This window comes from Colobus angolensis, unplaced genomic scaffold, assembly GCF_000951035.1.
Source record: "Colobus angolensis palliatus isolate OR3802 unplaced genomic scaffold, Cang.pa_1.0 Scaffold126, whole genome shotgun sequence".
NCBI classification, from domain to species: domain Eukaryota; kingdom Metazoa; phylum Chordata; class Mammalia; order Primates; family Cercopithecidae; genus Colobus; species Colobus angolensis.
The window spans coordinates 6,440,792-6,460,033 of record NW_012113808.1 but is presented as its reverse complement, the minus strand read 5'-3'; the positions used below and the strand labels follow the sequence as shown (position 1 = coordinate 6,460,033).

Sequence of the window (19,242 nt, the reverse complement as noted above, 5' to 3'; positions counted from 1 at the left end):
CATGTTCTCACTTATAAGTGGGAGCTAAACATTGCACATACATGGACATAAAAATGGCAACAACAGACACTGGGGAATATTAGAGGAGGGATGAAGGGAGGGGCACAGGGGCTGAAAAACTACACACTGGGTACTATGCTCTCTACCTGGGTGATGGATTCAGTCATACCCCAAACCTCAGCATCACACAATATACCTTTGTAACAAACCTGCACATGTACCCCCAATTCCAAAATAAAAGCTGAGAAAGAAAAAAAAAATGCCTATCAGCAAACCAGATGGTACTGTTGGTGCTGTTGTTGACTGCATGATCAAACAAATTTCTAACATAAAATAGCAGAGAACAGGTTAAAACCCTCTCAGAGGAAATGCTCTTCTAAAATAGTCTCTCTTTGGTCCCCATTCCCACCCCAGCAGTCCCCTGACACACACACACACACACACACACCAATGTGTGTGCATGGAAAGCTCACCTTAACTGAAGTTTTAAAAACATCAGTTTGATCAAATCAATAAAGACTTTTTAAAAATAGACTCTGAAAGAAAACGGCCGCGAGGATCTCACTGGGGTGTTCTTTGGTGCAGCAGGCGATAAGCGCGGTGACTGACATTTCCAGCCTTTCCTCCTCCCCGCTCATCCCACGGATCATGAACAGGCGCTTTAAATCTCCCACCAGCTCGTGAAGGGGTCAGCCTCCCTTCCTCAGGCGTGAGAGAGGATGGCAAAGTTCTCTCTACCATTCAGTTCCTTTATTGGTCCTGAAAAGTGACAGTGGCTTTTCTTCTTGGGAGCTTATGTCACGGGTTAGGGCAGCATCATGGCCCACCCATTCTTAATCTCCTCTTCCTCAGGGTCCCTGCCTGGGAAAGGAAAGTGCCCCTCTCCACAGGCTGGAGCACAACCCTCCCACAGGGCCACCCTTCTTGGATGCCAGGCTGACGCCTCCCCAGACAGTGTCAGAGCACAGTGTTCAGCTCCACACTTTAATGACACTGCTGTTTCCTGGCTCTGAGATGTGTCCCAACCTGCCTGGTAGATCTCGGCTTACTGTGAGTCTCTTCTTCTGGAAGAGTTTACATTCTGGTTAATTCGGGAAATGCCCGTGGTGGACCCAAACTTCCTAAGCTCTGAGGGCAGTTTAGGGAAATTCATATTAACAATTATTTCAAAGCTGCATAAATATATGGCACTTACGAATTTTCAAAATTACTTTGATCTTCATTACTTCACTTAAATCTGACACAATCCTATGAAGTAGTAAGGACTTGGTATTATCATCCCTAAATAAAGAGATTAAAGATTAGAGAGTGGTTAGTCCAGGGTCATGCAAACAGTCTACTGCAAAGCCTGGGTGGTCTCTAGCAGGCAACGGTAAAGCCATATGCACATGAAACAGGTGTATGAAGAGGTGGGTGAGACTGAGACTGAGAGGGTGGATGGTGCAGGTCCTGTAAGCTTCCTTCTCACAGATTGACCAATCTGAGTTCTACAGGAGAGACACTCACAAGTCCTCCTTCTTGAGATGCCCCTAGATCTAGGAGTTGGGATTGTACCTCTTCGTGCACATTCCATTCTGCCCTGTACAAGAGTTCTGTCTATATGTGAGGGGCCACTGGCCATTTATGAGGTCCTGGAAGGCGGGGGGGGGGGTTGGCACAGTACCTGGCACATGATAGGTGCTCTCTAGTGCGTTTGAATTGACTGTCCTCCAGCTGTTCTGAAGGTTAAAACAGGACTTTGCTGTGCTGTGGCTCATCCTCACCCTCTAGTGGCCAGTTTTAAGAATAACAGCCTACAGATGAACCTGAGTTTCCAAAGCCAATCAGGAGGCACTGCCATGCCTAGGCCACAATCCACGTTCTGGTCAGGAAAAACTCGGTTATCAATGGAACTGTTTAAAAATACATGTGCATCTCGGGCCGGGCTCGGTGGCTCATGCCTGTAATCCCAGGACTTTGGGAGGCCGAGGCGAGTGGATCACGAGGTCAAGAGATCCAGACCATCCTGGCCTACATGGTGAAACCCCCTTTCTACTAAAAATACAAAAATTAGCTGGGCGTGGTTGCAAGTGCCTGTAATCCCAGCTGCTTGGGAGGCTGAGGCACGAGAATCGCTTGCACCCGGGAGGCGGAGGTTGCAGTGAGCCGAGATTGCACCACTGCACTCCAGCCTGGCGACAGAGCGAGACTCCATCTCAAAAAACAAACAAAACAAAACAAAAAACATGTGCATCTCCACTAGCGAGGGGTCTGGCTCTAAAGCAAAAGTTAAATAAGGAAATCAGCCAACTGTTTATCAGGCACTGACTACGTGGCAAGTACCCTGCCAGGACACGTGAGATACAGGAAAAACACATTTCACAGTTCCTGACCTTAAAGGAGCCCACAATTTAATGTGAAGTAACAACACTCCACCACCCAGGCATCCCAGCATGCTTCACATACATAGAACAATGGAAGTTTTAGAACTCCAAGGAACATTTGACGCTGTGAACAAAGCAGAATTTCTCTGGAGGAGAAAGTTTGAAAAAACCAATGAGACACTTTTTTTTTCATCATCATGGTTCAGATAACCAGAAAACCTTCCTGCTACAAAATACCTAGAAGTTCTAGATAAAATACAAAAAATAATAATAATGAAGTCCTGCTTAATGCATAGCTGAGCGTATAAGAAAATGACATTAGACAAGGGCCAAGAATAGCAATTTAAAATAAAAATCAACAAGCAGATGTGGACTATAATGAAATGGTTTTTCTAAAAGCTAAAAATATGGTCATTGAAATTAAAAACTTGGTAAGTTTTAAACAGCAAACTAAACATGGCTGAAGAGAGTAACTAAACTGGAAATGATCTAAGGAGCTTAGCTGCAATGTAGCTTGAGACATAAAAAGATTAAAAATAAGACAGGGCACAGTGGTACATACCAATAATCCCATCAGTTTGGGAGGACAAGACAGGTAAATCACTTGAGTCCAGGAGTGCGAGACCAGCCTGGGCAACCTAGTGAAACCCTACCTCTACAAAAAAATACAAAAATTAACCTGGCATGGTGGCTCACGCCTGTGGTCCCAGCTGAGGTGGGAGTATCACTTGAGCCCAGGAGGTTGAGGCTGCAGCAAGCCGCGATCACTCTGCTGCATTTCGGCCTGGGCAATAGAGTGAGACCCTGTCTCAAACAAACAAACAAACAAACAAACAAAAAACAGATTAAAAATAAAATAAGAGAGTAAGAGACTTAGAGGAAAGAACCAAAGGTCCTGTGTACATGGAACCACAGATCAAAAGATAGAAAATAGAGAGAAAGGTGAGAAGGCAACACTAGAAAAGATAATAGCTATAAAATTTCTAGAATAGATGAAACACATAGATCTTGCCTTCAGGAAGAACAAGTCCTAAGTAGGATAAATAAAAATAAATCCACATCTCAGCACATCATAAGAAACTGCAATACATCAAAGAGAAGTCTTTTTAAAAGACAGAAAACAGAAGACCAATCTATTCAAAATGTTGAGAGAAACAGCTAAATTATAACTCAAGAATGAAGGTAACATAAAGGTATTTTCCAACAAAGAGTGTCCCACTAATATTTCTGCCAAAGAATTATGGGAAAATGTGTGTTACGAAGAAAACTGAATCCATCACCAAGATTGACAATGCAAAATAACATAGTGAACAAAGTCATCAGTAATAATCTGGGAAAATCGAAATGAGCACTGACAGGATAAAACCGTAATCGTAACCAATGTCAGGAATATAAAAGCAAGGTGGAACTATAATACTTAACACCAATAACAGGTAAGACAGAGTGGTCAGAGTTTAAGCTTTCAAAGCTTTCATATTGTTTAGGAAGAGGAGAGAAATACTGATTAAATTCAGACTTTGTCAACTATACATGTCAATTTTAAAAGATGGCCACCAAAGTAAGAAAACTACATTGTGTAATTTTCAAACCTAAAAAGAGGATAAAAGTGAACATAAAAATCTCAACTTTTGGTTAAACATGGTAGGTTGAACCACTGTTTTCTCTCTGCTCTCTTCCAACACCACTCTAAAAACAGTGAATTTAGCAAGATCGCAGAATAAAAGACCAATATATAAAAATCAATTGTATTTTTATATACTTGCAACAAACAATCGTAAGTTGGACTTTTTAAAAAAACACTATTTACAATAGCATCATAAAATATAAACTATGTAGGGATACATCTGATAAAAGACAGATAAGACTTGTACATTGAAAACAATAAAACATTGCTGACACTTTTAAAGACCAAAATAAATGGACAGATGTATCTTGTTCATAAATCAAAAGACATAACACTGTTAAAATGTCAGCTCTCCCCAAATTGATCTATGGATTCGACACCATTCCAATTAAAGTCCCAGCATTTTTTGTGGAAATTGACGAGCTGATTCTTTAACATTTATATAGAGTTGCAAAGAACTCAGAACAGCCAAAACGATTTTGACAAAGAAATAAAGTTGGAGAGCTGACACTACTAGATTTCAAGATTTATTATAAAGCTACAGTAATTAAGACAGTGTGGTATAGATGTCAAGACAGACAAAACAATGGAACAGAGTCTAGAAACAGACCCACATATATGGACAAATGACTTTTTCACAAAGGTGCAAAGGCAATTCAAAAGAGAAAGGACAGTCTTCAATTATGGTGCTAAAACACATGGATATCACATGTAAAAAATGAACTTCCATCTATTACCTCACGCCATCTTAAAAAATTAACTTACCAGGCGCAGTGTTTCAGGCCAGTAACCCCAGCACTTCGGGAGGCTGAGGCAGAAGGATTGCTTTAGCTCAGGAGTTTGAGACCAGCCTAGACAACATAGTAAGACCTTGTATCAAAAAATCAAAACTTTAACCAGGCATTGTGTTGCACTGCTGCAATCCCAGCTACTCAGGAGGCTGAGGCAGGAGAATCACTTGAACCCAGAAGGTCAAGGCTGTAGTGAGCCATAATTGCACCACTGTGCTCCAGCCTGGGTGACAGAATGAAAAAAAAAAAAATTAACTCAAAATAAAAAAGAAAACCCCACCTAAAACTATAAAACTTTCAGAAGACAACACAAGAGAAAAATTTTTATGGCTGGGAGTGGTGGCTCACACTTGTAATCCCAGCACTTTGGGAGGCAAAGGCAAGCAGATCACTTGAGGTCAGGAGTTCAAGACCAGCCTAGCCAACATAGTGAAACCCATTTCTACTAAAAATACAAAGATTAGTAGTGGTGGTGGGCGCCTGTAATCCCAGGTACTCAAGAGGCTGAGGCAGCAGAATGGCTTGAACCTAGGAGGCAGAGGTTGCAGTAACCTGAGATCATGCCACTGCACTCTAGCCGGGGCAACAAAGTGAGATTCCATCCAAACAAACAAATAAACAAACAAACAAACAAAACCACTGGCTGGGTGTGGTGGTTCACGCTTGTAATCCCAGCACTTTGGAAGGCCCAGGTGAGCAGATCACGAGGTCAGGAGTTCGAGACCCACCTGACCAACATGGTGAAAACCCATCTCTACTAAAAATACAAAATTATTAGCTGGGTGTGGTGGCGTGCACCTGTAGTCCCAGCTACTCAGGAGGCTGAGGCAGAAGAATTGCTTGAACCTGGGAGGTGGAGGCTGCAGTGAGCCAAGATCGCACCACTGCACTCCAGCCTGGGCAACAGAGCGAGACTCCATCTCAGAAAAAAAAAAAGTGACATTAAATTAAGCAAAGATTTATTAGCTATGGCACCAAACCAAAATTGGTAAGTCAGACTTCATCAAAATTTAAAACAAGAGTTTTCTAAAAGACAGTGTCATTTAAGAAAAGAAAGACAAGCCACAGAATAAAAGAAAATATTTGCAAAGTATAAATTTGAAAATGACTTGTATCCAGAATACATAAGGAACTCTCAAAACTCAGTAAGGAAGGCCAAGTATGGTGGCTCATATCTGTAATCCCAGCACTTTGGGAGGCTGAGGCAGGAGGATCACTTGAGGCCAGGAGTTCAAAACCAGCCTGGGCAATATGGCAAGACCACATCTCTCTTAACGAAAAAAAAGAAAACTCAATAAGAAAACAAACAACCCTCCTCCAAAACAATGAGAGAAACTTTGATACACACAACATGGATGAATCACAAAATTGTGCTGAGTAAAAAAAAGCCAAACAAAAAGAAAAGGAGTACATACTATATGATTCCACTTATATAAAATTCTATAAAACACAAAGTAATCTCTAGTGAGAAGAAGGCAGGTCCGTGGTTCCCTGGAGTAGGAGGGAGGATTACGAAGGAGCATGAGGAAACTTGAGGAGGCGACGGATATGTTCATTATCTTGATTATGGTGATGGTTTCACAGGTGGATACATATGTCAAATTTATCAAATTAAACACTTTAAATATGTGTAGTTTATTTTATGCCCTTTATACCTCAATAAAGCTGTTTTTTAAAACAATACCAGCACTTTGGGAGGCCGAGACGGGTGGATCACGAGGTCAGGAGATCGAGACCATCCTGGCTAACACGGTGAAACCCCGTCTCTACTAAAAAATACAAAAAAACTAGCCGGGCGAGGTGGCGGGCGCCTGTAGTCCCAGCTACTGGGAGGCTGAGGCAGGAGAATGGCGGGAACCCGGGAGGTGGAGCTTGTAGTGAGCTGAGATCTGGCCACTGCACTCCAGTCCGGGTGACAGAGCGAGACTCCGTCTCAAAAAAAAAAAAAAAAAAATTAAATGTAACAATAACAAAATAAAATTATATTAACAGATGTCATTGACTGAGTGCTTGTCATGCTTGACTGTTTCTTTTTGCTTATATTATCTTTGCACATCTCTTATTTTATTCAGGGTAGAAATGCAGTCAACTAAAAGGATCACATTTCCCAACCTCCCTAGGAGGTAGGTGTAGACCTAGACTAAGTTCCGGCCAAAGAGATGTAAGCAGAAGTGTCATGTGGTGTTTCTGGAAAGTCTTCCTTAACAGGAATAAGGCATGCCCTTCATCTCCTCTTCCTTCTGTGTAGAATGAAGATCCGCTGACTGTGACTCCAGCAGCCTTTTCAGACCAAAAACTGACTTTGGAAACATCAACCAAGCGCGGATGACAGGAACGGGAGCCTGGTCCCCTACGATATGACGAAACCGCCGTATTAGCTTGGACTTCCAAACCCTAGACTTCCGCGAGTAAAGTCAACTTCTACCTTGCCTAAGCCAGTTGTTTTGGTTCTTTTGTTTTTCTATGATGTGGAATTGAACCTAATCCTCACTGAAAGAGCCTCCCTCAGTGATGCTCAGTATGGTGGGGCTACTTCTCTGACACTGGGGCGCTTAGGTCTTAGGACAAGCTGACGCCTCCAGTGAACATTGTCTTTGTGCTTCCTGCTAGCTCGCAGACATTGCCCCAAGCCTGGCTGACACAGGCTTTGATTCCCTGAATCCACTTTGCTGTTCTCATCTGCTCTAATCTGCTTTCTGGCTTTGTGTGGACATCTTATTTTCCTTACAAATATATTGGTCGAGGCTGAACTCGATCAATTCTTAGTACCACTTTGGCCCAGTTGCACTTTGTACTGAAAATGAGTAACACAGTATATGTTTGTGTTATCGTTTTTTTTGCCTCCAATGCATGTTATACCGATTATTTCACATGGTCTTCTAAACCACTAAATTGAGGAGGGCAGAGGTGACGCTCTCATTTCTCAGATGAAGAGGACTGACAGAAGTGAGCAATCTACAAACATCCCCAGGAAAGAGTGGGGCATTGAGAGTGGAGCGAGGGCCCCGACTCTGCGCCAGTCCCGGCTGCAGAACAGCTCTCCCTCAGTCACTCACTCCTTTATTCCCATTTGACTTTCAAATGCTTGCCAAGCACCTCCTCTGCAGCAGGAACCTGCCATCCCACGTGTTGGGGACACTAAGAGGAGCCAGACATGCTCCGGGCTCTCGAGGATCCGCCAGTGCAGAAGAGGCCACTCGCCATACACACCCACAGTGCCATGGACAAGCGAGCTGTCAGGGTGGCGTCTCGGGATAGACGATGGAGGTGCAAGGAAAAGGACAATTCCCTGGCGTCTTCCCTTATCTGTTTTTAGGTAAGAACTAGAGCATTCTGCCATTTCCTCCTCTTTTCCTTTGATTACCAGTCATTTCCACCTTCCATTCATTCCAATCATCTCTTGACCTCTGTGGAATAAATGGACTTTAATGTGTTCCCATTTTTCAATATCATTGCAAATATTTTGCCAGTTTATCACATTTCTTTTTGACAACTTACTGTTTACTTCTCTCCACCTTGGATTTCTTTGAGAAAGATTCACTTTCTCTTCACCCATTCCTTAACCAGCATTTACTCTTCCTGCTATGAGGTGACCCCATCTCTCATTACTATATCCCCTGAAGCCTTCATGTTCCAGGCTTTCCTCTCCTCAGCTCTGGTTAGCTGTCTTTGTGGCATCTTTCATCACTGGGCTTTCAGAGGCGGAACCCCCAAAGCCTGGGCTTCTCCTGAAAGACTCAGGCCTTCCATCAGACTCAGGGCTAGAAAAACATAACCTTTACCAACAGGCAGCATGATGGTAGAACATCCACTAGACCAGGGCCTAACCAAAGCCTTGCTCTCTAGCTAACCATGACCTTGGACAAATCACCTTCTTTCTCTGACCCCCAATTTCCCCTTAGGTAAAAAAATTAGGACTCAACTGCAGCCTTGCCCAGCCCTGACATGATATCATTCTAACTATATAAACCAGTGCTGCCCAATGACATGGCCACTAGCCATGTGGCCAGTGAGCCCCTTGATATGTGGTTAGTCCAGATTGAGATGTGCCGTGAATGCAAAATAGACACACCAAAGACTCTGTACCAAAAAAAGCATGTAAAAATCTCATGAATAATTTTACATTAATTACATATTAAAATATTTTAGATAGTTTATATAAATAAAATATAACGCAAAAATAAATTTCACCTGTTTTGAGTTTTTTGTTTTGTTTTTGTGTGTTTGTGACAGGGTCTCACTCTGTCACCCAGGCAGGAGTGCAGTGGTGTGATCATAGCTCCCTCAGTCTCAAACTCTTGGGCTCAAGTGATCGTCCCACAGCAGCCACCCAAGTAGGACTATAGGTGCACACCACGATGCCAGGAGTCTTACTATGTTGCCCAAGCTGGTCTCAAACTCCTGGCCTCAAACCATCCTCCCACCTTGGCCTCCCAAAGCACTGATTACAGGCATGAGCCACTGCACCCAGTCCTGTTTTTTACTCTTTTAAATGTGATTCCAAGAATGTTTTAAACGTGGGATGCTCATTTCGTTTCTACAGGCCAGAGTCAGTACAATTATCTCACAAGAAGCCCAGCACCACTGACTGAGGCTTAGCTCATTCCACACGCAGGGTAAAGAGGAAAACCTTCGGTCTGCCTTAGTCTCCAGGTGACCAGGATGATTTGGGTCTGGACAGGGGTTCGTAATCTGAGGATAAAGCACTGAGCAGAATTCAGGTAATCCATGACTTGAAAAATGACATCTATCTTTTCACTAGCCTCTAACTGAAATTTAGCATGCCCTTCCATTATGAAGGCAATTTGTAGGCATCATAGAAATATTGACTGTATTTGTTTGTCAGCCACAGAAATCAGTTACTTTCACAACACATTATTGTTACAGAATTGCAAAATATCACTCAGGTGCATCACTACCACACAATTTTGGTAGATATTAGACCTGCTGCTGGATCTTGTAATTTGATGTGTTAATAAAGCAACACATATCTTACTATATCCCAGATTTGTCTTTATGTTTTGGTAACCTCATTGCAATTTATTTCCTTTGATATTTGTGGGGTGTTATTTCATGTATGTAAAAACATTCGGAGAAGAGGTCCTTCTGTAGCCTGCTAGAGGGGTTCATGGCGCTCCCCCACAAAATGTATGTATATAAACCCCAACTGACAAAGATGGGGTATTTTCATCAGCCAGGGTACCGGAACATCCTGAGTAGAGGTGGACACTGGGCCTAAAGGGGTTCCAGGTATGATGTAGACTGTCCTGCTAAAGATGCCAAGTGTCCCTCAGCTTGTCTGACCCCCTAGGCAGCCCCTTTAGCTGAAGAATCAGAGAACACAATATCAGACCCTTTCGTTTTGATGCCAGGACTTTTTGACTTTCACTATTTTGAAGAAATGGTGAAACACACACCATTAAATTGCAGGATCCCTTTAAAATTACTAGATAATATGTGCAACAGATATCCTTCCTTACGCCATCCTCGAACCCAACTTCCATATCACGGCCTCACCCCAAAGTGGGCATCGGGATGGCAAAATGCCCAGAAATGGGTGCGTCTCAGCCTGCGAGGCACAGAGCTCCAGGGATAGGCCAAGCTCTAAAACCCAAATGATGTCTGATCAAAATACCCTGTTTTGGTTTTACTAAAACCTTCTCTACAACAGCTGAGTTCAGCCTAAGGGCAGGGCTCTAGCAGTGGCTGCTGAGAAGGCTGCTAGTTTAGGTATTCTTTCCCAAGCCAACTCTGTCCTAATCCAATCCACTGCAGACCTACAGCCCAACGATGGGATCTTGACCCAGTCACTTTGCTTCTGGGTCTATTTCATCATCTGGGAAATGAGAAGCCTGGGTTTAAATGGTTTCCAAGCTCAAGGGAGAGGCTAAGGGGAGGCTCCAGACCCCCCTTGCCAGTTTCAACCACACAGCTTTGCTTTCCTCTAATTTCTACATTGAAACTTCAGGTAAGACTTCCTGAAGGGATCCACAGCCAAAACATGTTTGAAGGCCACTGGGCTCGCTAACTTGTAAAAGCACCCCAGCTCTAGCAGACATCCTAAGGAACATTCCCAGGAAAATTCCAGCCCAGAGCCTCCTGGGGTCTGACAACCTTAGAGAACGGTGCTGACTTTGAATGGGCTTGGGGGCAGCCTCGAAACCTCTTTCCAGTCTCCATGCAGGCAGGGGAGGTCCTTAACACATAGGACATTTCTGGGAGAAATGGGATCCCCAACGCAACGAACACCACAGATTTTAATGGTCTATATGGTTAAATACACAAGGCCGCTAGTTTCCAACCCTGCCTGTCTGTCCGATTCACCTGTCCAGTTTGTTATAAAAGATTCCCTCCCCAACATGGCGAAACCCCATCTCTACAAAAATAAAAAAATAGTTGGGCATGGTGGTGCACACCTGCAGTCACAGCTACTCAGGAGGTTGAGGTGGGAGGATCACTTGAGACCAGGAATCTGGGGTTGCAATGAGCCATGACCATGCCACTGCACTCCAGCCTGGGCAAGAGTGAGACCCTGTCTAAAAAAAAGATTCCCTCCCTAGAATTCTCAGGAACGGATCCCACTCGAGTTTTTAAACAAGCCCACCCACTGATTACGATGGCCATCTTGTGGAACCACTGCAACAGATGGTAGCAATAGAGAATTAAGAGGGTCAGCTTCCATCTCCCCTAGTGAAGACTTTAAGATTTTCCAAAAGCCAGGTGCCGTGGTGCATGCCTATAGTCCCAGCTACTCAGGAGGCTGAGGCAGGAAGAGCCATCCCTTGAGCCCAGAAGTTCAAGACCCACCTGGGGAACAGCATAGACCTGCCCCATCTCTTTAAAAAAATTTTTTTTGCAGAAAAAAAAAAAAAAAAGACTTCTAGGGACACTCCAACGACTCTCTTACAAACCATGATAGCCAAGCATATGCCAAGTTCAGCAACCCAAAACAACCTTCCTGTTGCAATCTGAATCCCACCATTAGATGGCAGGCACACATCACACAACCTGATTATACAGCTTGTCCTACTTCCCAGCAGTTGCTTTGGGTTTAAATCAAGTTTCCTTCTCAGTAAAACTGGAGCATGACCACATTCCTTATATATTTCACAGGACTGTTTTAAGGATAAAATGAAAGTGTAACGAGAGCTGGGTAAGTTGAATGTGAACATTACAATGCAAGCTGGAAATTTCAGAAACAGAAGAGAAAGTATACGCCATTATAAAGAGAAATCTTGAGAACATCCACAACTACAATTATCTTGGGTGAAAAACTCCTGGGCTTTTCAGCATAGAATTCCACCATCACATGTGAGCAATTTAGGCAGAGGCCATGGTGGCTTTCCCTGGACCAGAACAGTCAGAATTCAGTGAGCACTGCATTAAATCCTGCACCATTTTCATTCTAGGCACCATTGGATCTAAACACATCTTCAGTAAGAAAAGGCAATGCTAAGCATGGATATGACTGTATGAAAAGGGAGTATGTGTAAGGCACAACTTCATATTCTCCTGCCCCTCACCACCATTCATTTAATTGAGAATATAAATCTTGGGTTTAGTCCTAACTCAAATTTTTTACTTGGTATTTTGTTATTTTAGTTCATGAAAAAATTATAAGCATATGTATGTGTGTGTGTATAAATATACATGCAAACACACACACCCACACAAAATCCAAAATCTCTCAAGTAGCTTTACTTCATTCTGGGTTTACAAAGTGATCTGATTCCTTTTTTCCTCTTTCCGGCGTTCAAGAGATGTTGAAGCGAGGACGTGGTGGGTCCTCTGGTGCGAAATTCCAGATTTCCTTGGGTCTTCCGGTAGGAGCTGTGATCAATTGTGCTGACAACACAGGAGCCAAAAACCTGTATATCATCTCCGTGAAGGGGATCAAGGGACGGCTGAACAGACTTCGCGCTGCTGGTGTGGGTGACATGGTGATGGCCACAGTCAAGAAAGGCAAACCAGAGCTCAGAAAAAAGGTACATCCAGCAGTGGTCATTCGACAACGAAAGTCATACCGTAGAAAAGATGGCGTGTTTCTTTATTTTGAAGATAATGCAGGGGTCCATAGTGAACAATAAAGGCGAGATGAAAGGTTCTGCCATTACAGGACCAGTAGCAAAGGAGTGTGCAGACTTGTGGCCCCGGATTGCATCCAATGCTGGCAGCATTGCATGATTCTCCAGTATATTTGTAAAAATAAAAATTTTAAACCCATTAAAAAAAAAAAAGAAAGTGATCTGATTACGGTCTGCTTTAAAATAGAAATCTAAACATCCCCCCCAGCACCAAATAACAGAACTCCATCTCTGGTTCCATCCTCTCAAAGCACTTTCCCACATCTCAAGTCTCCTTCTCCACCCCTTATTTAAAATCTTTCAGCAGGTCCTAACAGGTTTCTTTTAATCTGCCCCAATTAAGGGTCTGATTAAAGCAGCACTAGTCAAACAGGCATCTCCTCCTAGCTGTGGAGCTGAAGGATGGCTCAGAGGATGTTGTGTCACAAGGGTAGGGAGACAAAACTAAAAAATCGATTCCGGGGCATTACTGGCCTGCACCACGGTCCCCTCCAACTACCACAAAGGTGCAGAAACACACAGTGAGAACCAAGTGGCATCCCAAGCAAAGTATCAAAGTCCAGAGGTGGTCGGCTTGGGACAGGCGAGATTGCGAGCAGTGCAGAGGGAAACTGAACCACAGCTAAGCACCGACTTGCATGACCACTGCCTGTGTGACACCAGGCAAGCCACTTACTGTGACTCACAACATCTTCACCTGCCAGAAGTTGACAATGCTTACATTAGCTCTTGCAGGGGCACCTGAGTGTTGCTTAAAATAGCCACCTTCTGAGGACAGATCCTGTTAAAAAGCTGCTAAATTCACAGATGGGGTTGCACCTGTCAGAATGGAACTAGTGGCCAGAAAGAAAACGGCTCTGCCCATCAATGACAGTCATTGGGTGCCTGGCAGGCAGTGGTGGAAGAGATGAATGAGAAGCTACAAAAGGTGGCAAGTTAATAGTGGATAGGGCGCGACAAAGCATAAAAGCCATTTTTTTCCCTTTTTTTTTGTTGAGACAATCTTTCTCTGTTGCATTAGTGTGCAGAGGTGCGATCTCGGCTTACTGCAATTTCTGCCTCTTGAGTTCAAGTGATTTTCGTGCTTCAGCCTCCCGAGTAGCTAGGATTACAGGCATGCACCACCACACCTACCTAATTTTTTAGTAGAGACGGGGTTTCACCCTCTTGCCCAGGCTGGTCTCGAACTCCTGGCCTCAAACAGTCCTCCTGCCCTGGCCTCTCAAAATGCTGGGATTACAGGCATGAGCCACCACACCCTGACAAAAGCCAATCATTTTTCTATTTTTGGTGGGTGGCCTAGGTCTTTGAAAAACAGGGATGAACATACATATACATCCATTCACAGCATGTGGGCAACATGCAACTGTTTTGTGTTGTTATAATGTAAACTTTCCTCATCTTCCACCCACCTCCCTCAAAAAAGTTTACTTTAAAAGGGTTTGTTTGAGCAAGGAAGGGGCTGGGTCACCAGCGTAAGGAAGGCAATGGGACAGAGGCCAGGTAAACTGGATGGCATCAGGGGAACACAACGCCAGAATGTCCTAAGAACCAAAGGCTCCCAGAAACCCTGGCCCGGGCTTCCCACTTGACAAGAACTGCAAGTCCACTACCTGAACTGGTATCTGAGCCCAGGTGAGGCCTGGGGTCTGGCCCACATACACCCCAGGATCATGAGGCTTCATGACAGCAGGCCCAGTGACATCTACAACGCATATGCACAGCATGGCCCCTCTGGAGCCACTCGGGCTTCACAGCCAGGATTCGGTCACTGCTCTGGGCCAAGCACCACACAGAAGGCGAGAGCCAGATCCTTTTTGTCTGTCTTTATTTACAGCAAAGTACATAATATGTGGTCACTTTGTAACCACTAACAATAAAGGTAGGGTGGTAAAAAGAAAAGGGAGAGGAGCAAGCATCTTAAAAGGGGGGGAAAAAAAGCCTAAGTCTGTATTTAGCTACTCACCCTGCTCCTGAGGCAGGACTGGGGAGGCTCTCCCTGCCTCTAAGACCACAGCCAAGCTGACCTGGAATGCCAGTCCCCAGTATGAGGAGGGCAGCAGAACGTCCAGAGACAAAAGATGAAAGCGGACTGAGCTCTGGATGCATCCACCTATGCCTTTGCCAGACAGTTCCCTTCCTTGTTTTGTTTGAATGCTTCCCCCACCCCACCCTGAGCAAAGTGTAAAGGGCAACGGTGGCACAGAAGTACAGGCGATCCCTTCCAGAAGCAGTCCTGAACTCCATAACCCACCTACCTAGCTGCTCCTCAGCCTGCCCAGTTCTTGGCCCTGGAATCTTTAACAGGCACATAGGAGATTCCAGGGCAGAGGAAAGTATTTCCCTGCAAGAGGCTACTTCCCTCCAACAGCCATGGGGGCCAGTGCAGGTCAAGGTTGCTAAATCAACGAAAGTGCACGAGAGCAGCAAGAGAAATCATATACAAACCAACCAGGCTTCCGGCCCTCCTGCTGCCCGACTGCTCCGAAGTGTACACAAGCCTCCGGCCCGACCCAGCAGCCTAATGAAATGCTGGCAACCCACCCTGGGCGTGCCCACAAGTATCCAGCTCCAAGCCCAATTGAAGCGGGGAGTCAGCTTCCCCATGACTGCCAAGTGGCCAAGACCAGAAGCAGGGATGATTAGGCTAGTTCTGAGGCAAGGTGAACTGGAGACCCTGTCTCTGCCCTCCTCCCCTGGCCTGTCGCACAGACATCCTGTTGTTTAACCCACTGCCTTTGCAAGGATCTGCTCTGTCCGCTCCAAATCAAAGGACACTTGCATCCTTCTTACATAGACTCCCATCTCTCTGCTCATAGTGGTCCCAGGCTGCCCGAGAATAAGAAACTTGGGTCAGTAGACAGCTCGTTAGTGTGAAGGAGTGTGAGGCCAGGCCTTCCTGTGACATAATGTTTATGGGCTTGTTTCCTAAACACTTGGTCCACACACAATACCCGGGCAGGAAGAGAGAACCGAGCACCACTGGATGGCTCTGGAGCCAGGGGACTTGCATGCACATACAACCCACATCACCCCACTCTGCTCATCTGTGCCTCCACCCTGAACAGCAAAGAGTACCTAGATGGCAAATGTCATGGTTTCTGGTCTAATAATTCTACTCCTAACTCTCCATGGAATCAGAGACCCAGAGGCTCTTAAAAAACTAAGACCATTGTTTGTTCCATAGAAAGCTCAAGTTTAGATACAGAGTTGGCTAAATGCTGGGCTGCCAGAGGGGTAGAGCCTTCCACCCACCCCTTCCTTGTTCCAGACATGGTGTGTCACAGACCCCAGCAGACACTGTTCCGTGTCCCCAGCCAAGCCACCAAGAATTGGTGATCATGTGACAAGGGGCAGGGCAGCCCTTATAGCTGTTTCCAAGCTAGGAGTGGCCTACTCAGAGATACTGGAGGCTTGGTCCCAACACCACAGGTAGATGAGGAAGCAGCTAGGTAAAGGCTCAGAGATGAGACGAGTCCATCTTCCAAGGCAGTGGGATAAACAGCCAAGGCACTAAATGGTTTGGCACCTGGGAGCTTCAAGTAAAGTTGAGCATGCTGCCCACTGAAAGGCCAAGGCTCTCCCAGACAGGGGTGGGCTTCACCTGAGCACGGCCCAGTGCCGTCAAGGCCAGGGGCCCTGTGTCCTCAGGATGCTAACCCAGGCCTGCATTCCCTGCTTCATCTCAGAACTGATCAAGCCATGACTACAAGAATAATAATGATTGATCCTGAACACACACTCCAGAACTCAGCCATCCTGGTGAGCACTGGCTTTCAAAGGAGGCATCTTGGGAGCCTTCCCTTGCTCCAAGTAGGTGGCTGCTGTGACTGGGAGCTCCTTTCAGAGCCTGCATGGTCTCCTGAAAGTCTCCAGGTGGCAAGCTCTGTTGGGGACTAGGTTTGACTCTTCTAAAATAGCAAAACAGATTTAGAGTCAAACTGAACCCAGAGAAGGGGAATCAGACTGGATGGTGCTGAGTCTGAGGGAAAAATTTGGTGTGACCAGGTAGTAACGGAGACTGATTTACCTGAATGGCTCACAGAGGCTCTGAGAGCAATGTAAAGAGAAGGTTCTCCAAAATGTTTCTGGCAATGGCAGCCACAGTGGGATAGCTAACGGCACAGTCCACCAAGCACTAGGGTGGTCAACAATGAAATGAAAATCTCTGGCTCTTCTGTGGTCAGAAACTGAGGCTCGGGACTCTACAATCAGACCTCCTTCAGGCTCACTTGGGCTCCCCTCCACCCAGAATGTCAGGAATCTGTACTTCCAGAGAAAACACTGCCACCAAGCAGCGGCTCTCAGGAAAGCTAGAAATCTCCACCCCAAATATTTCAACCTCAGACTCCAACTTAGGTACCTATGATTTAAATACTCCCCTTTTAAATACTTTTTAAAAACTGCTTTTCTGAGCCCCTTTTATGCTCTGCAGCTGCCATATCCACTAGGTGGTATTGCAAATAAGTAAATCATCCCAGCCATGATGCTGCTAGCGAGAATCCCTGACCAAAGTTACTCTCCTCACCTCACTGCAAACCTCCAGGAAACAGAAACTACCACCCTTCCATGGACAGAGCTCCCCTGCCAGCTCGTGAGGTGCTGCTGCCGGCGTCAGTTACCGAAGCCCTCACCCACGCCCAGCCTGCAATGGGGCACTCTATATTCCACAATACAGGAAAAAGCCCAAGAAGTCAGCTCAGTTACGTCCCTGGGAAGCAGAAAGAACCAGTGATTCTTCAGATATGACAGCAGGCACAGTTCTGCCCTCTCCTTCCCATCTTCTATCAGGAAGCGATCCCATAAAATCTCTTCCAGGGAAGGAAAGAGGCAGCTCTGGCTTCTTGGAGAGACGGAGAAGCAGGAGGGTGAGGAAGGAGTCACCAAGCTATCCAAGCAGCCAGAGGCGAGAGGGTGGGAGCAGGGCAGAAAGAAAGTGCAGAAGACTTGTTCTCCTCAGTGGGCCTCTTCCCTGAGTTTGATTTTTGAGTTGAGGTTTTACCTAATTTCAACTCAAAAAAAAGAAAAAAGAAAAAAGACAAGAGTATCTCTCATTGGCATATCGCTAAGCTCCAGCTCCAAGAGTGGTATGTGACAGAGGAGGCAATCAAGGTTTTCCAACCCCATTCCCATCGAGTTCCACGGGGCACTCGAGCAATGGGACCTTAGCCACTCTCCCCGTCTCTAACAGATGCCCGGGCCTCCCCGCCCTGGGACACAACAGGCAATTTCCCCTTGGTGAAATTCCAGCTCCAGTCCTAAAAGACTCAACAGACCCTCCTGCAAAATACTTATGGCAAACAGCTTTACAGTATTTGTACATTTACACAAAAATAGATCCTTTTATATATATATGTATTTATAACTGGTTACACGTTGGATTCATAATTAGGCATCACCAGTAGTAGTTGGCACAGTTTTGTTATTTAAGCTCAGGGTCAAGTTCCGTTTCATTTTGTCGTTCCAAAGTACAAAAAGAAAAAAAAAAAAAAATCAAAGGCATTTCATCTCCATGGTGTTTTCTTAAATACAGTAATGTCATAGGAAACAGTATGTACAGATGAGCAATGCCTCCTGACCCCTCCTCTGTCTCTTGGAGATGGGGGCTGGGGTCCGATGGAGACGGGTCAATGCGGCCTGCTGCTGGACTCCGATGCCTGCCTCTTGCGTGAAGGGGTGTAGCCGTTGAGACAGCCATTGGTCTGCCGTTTGGAGGGCCCTCCATTCAGGATGTCCTGGATGTGCTGCACGATGAGGTTGATGGCCACTGTGGGGCAGAGACCAGCAGAGCGTTATGGGTGCAGGCATGGGTGCAGGGGTGAGTATGGGAGTCTGTCTGGGGAAAGGGCACGCAGGAACCACAGCTGAAAGACTTTCAGGGAAGTGGCTCTGCTACTTGCAGGCAAGTCATCCAACTTCCCAGTGGCTCTGCCTGGGCTAATATGATCCCTCTCCTTTGCAGGAGGGCTAAGACAGACAATGCTTAGCACAGAGTAAGCCCTTAATGAATGGGTATCTTATCAGGAGATGATCAGTCACCACTGGATGAAGCACTTGGGCCAAATTCTGCAGACGTGCTAACCAGCCATGGTTCTGCCACATCTATTAGCTATGAGACCTTTCCACCAGGAAACGTTCCAGTTTTCCATCCTAAGACGGAGCATCCCGATGGAAGGCCCTCTGTCCCTCCAAACCACATAACAGAGAAAGCTATCTTTTCTTAGCATTAGAAATAAATTATATACCTCAACCAAGAGGTCAATCTAACATCACCAAAAATGGAATACACATCAAATGCTCTCTGATGTGATAAACAAAGAGGACCACATCATCTCTCTCCGGGGATAATTCCTTCAGATTACATAAGCTCATGAATCCAA

The 19,242-nt window shown here is 45.3% G+C and overlaps 1 protein-coding gene and 1 pseudogene across 2 annotated transcripts in view; one reads left to right on the top strand and one right to left on the bottom strand.

Annotated features, from left to right (window-relative positions):
- Positions 1–12,511: 12,511 nt before the first annotated feature.
- LOC105505523 lies at positions 12,512–13,019 on the top strand (annotated as a pseudogene). Its single transcript, XR_001000760.1, has one exon. The product of XR_001000760.1 is annotated as a 60S ribosomal protein L23-like (transcript).
- Positions 13,020–14,673: 1,654 nt separating this feature from the next.
- Positions 14,674–19,242, bottom strand: part of UCK2 (uridine-cytidine kinase 2) — a 57,225-nt gene continuing 52,656 nt past the window's right edge. Inside the window, exon 8 of the mRNA XM_011933441.1 lies at positions 14,674–18,629. Within this exon, the coding sequence (XP_011788831.1) occupies positions 18,490–18,629 (140 nt within the window). The 3' untranslated portion in view covers positions 14,674–18,489. The remainder of the gene's footprint in view (positions 18,630–19,242) is intronic.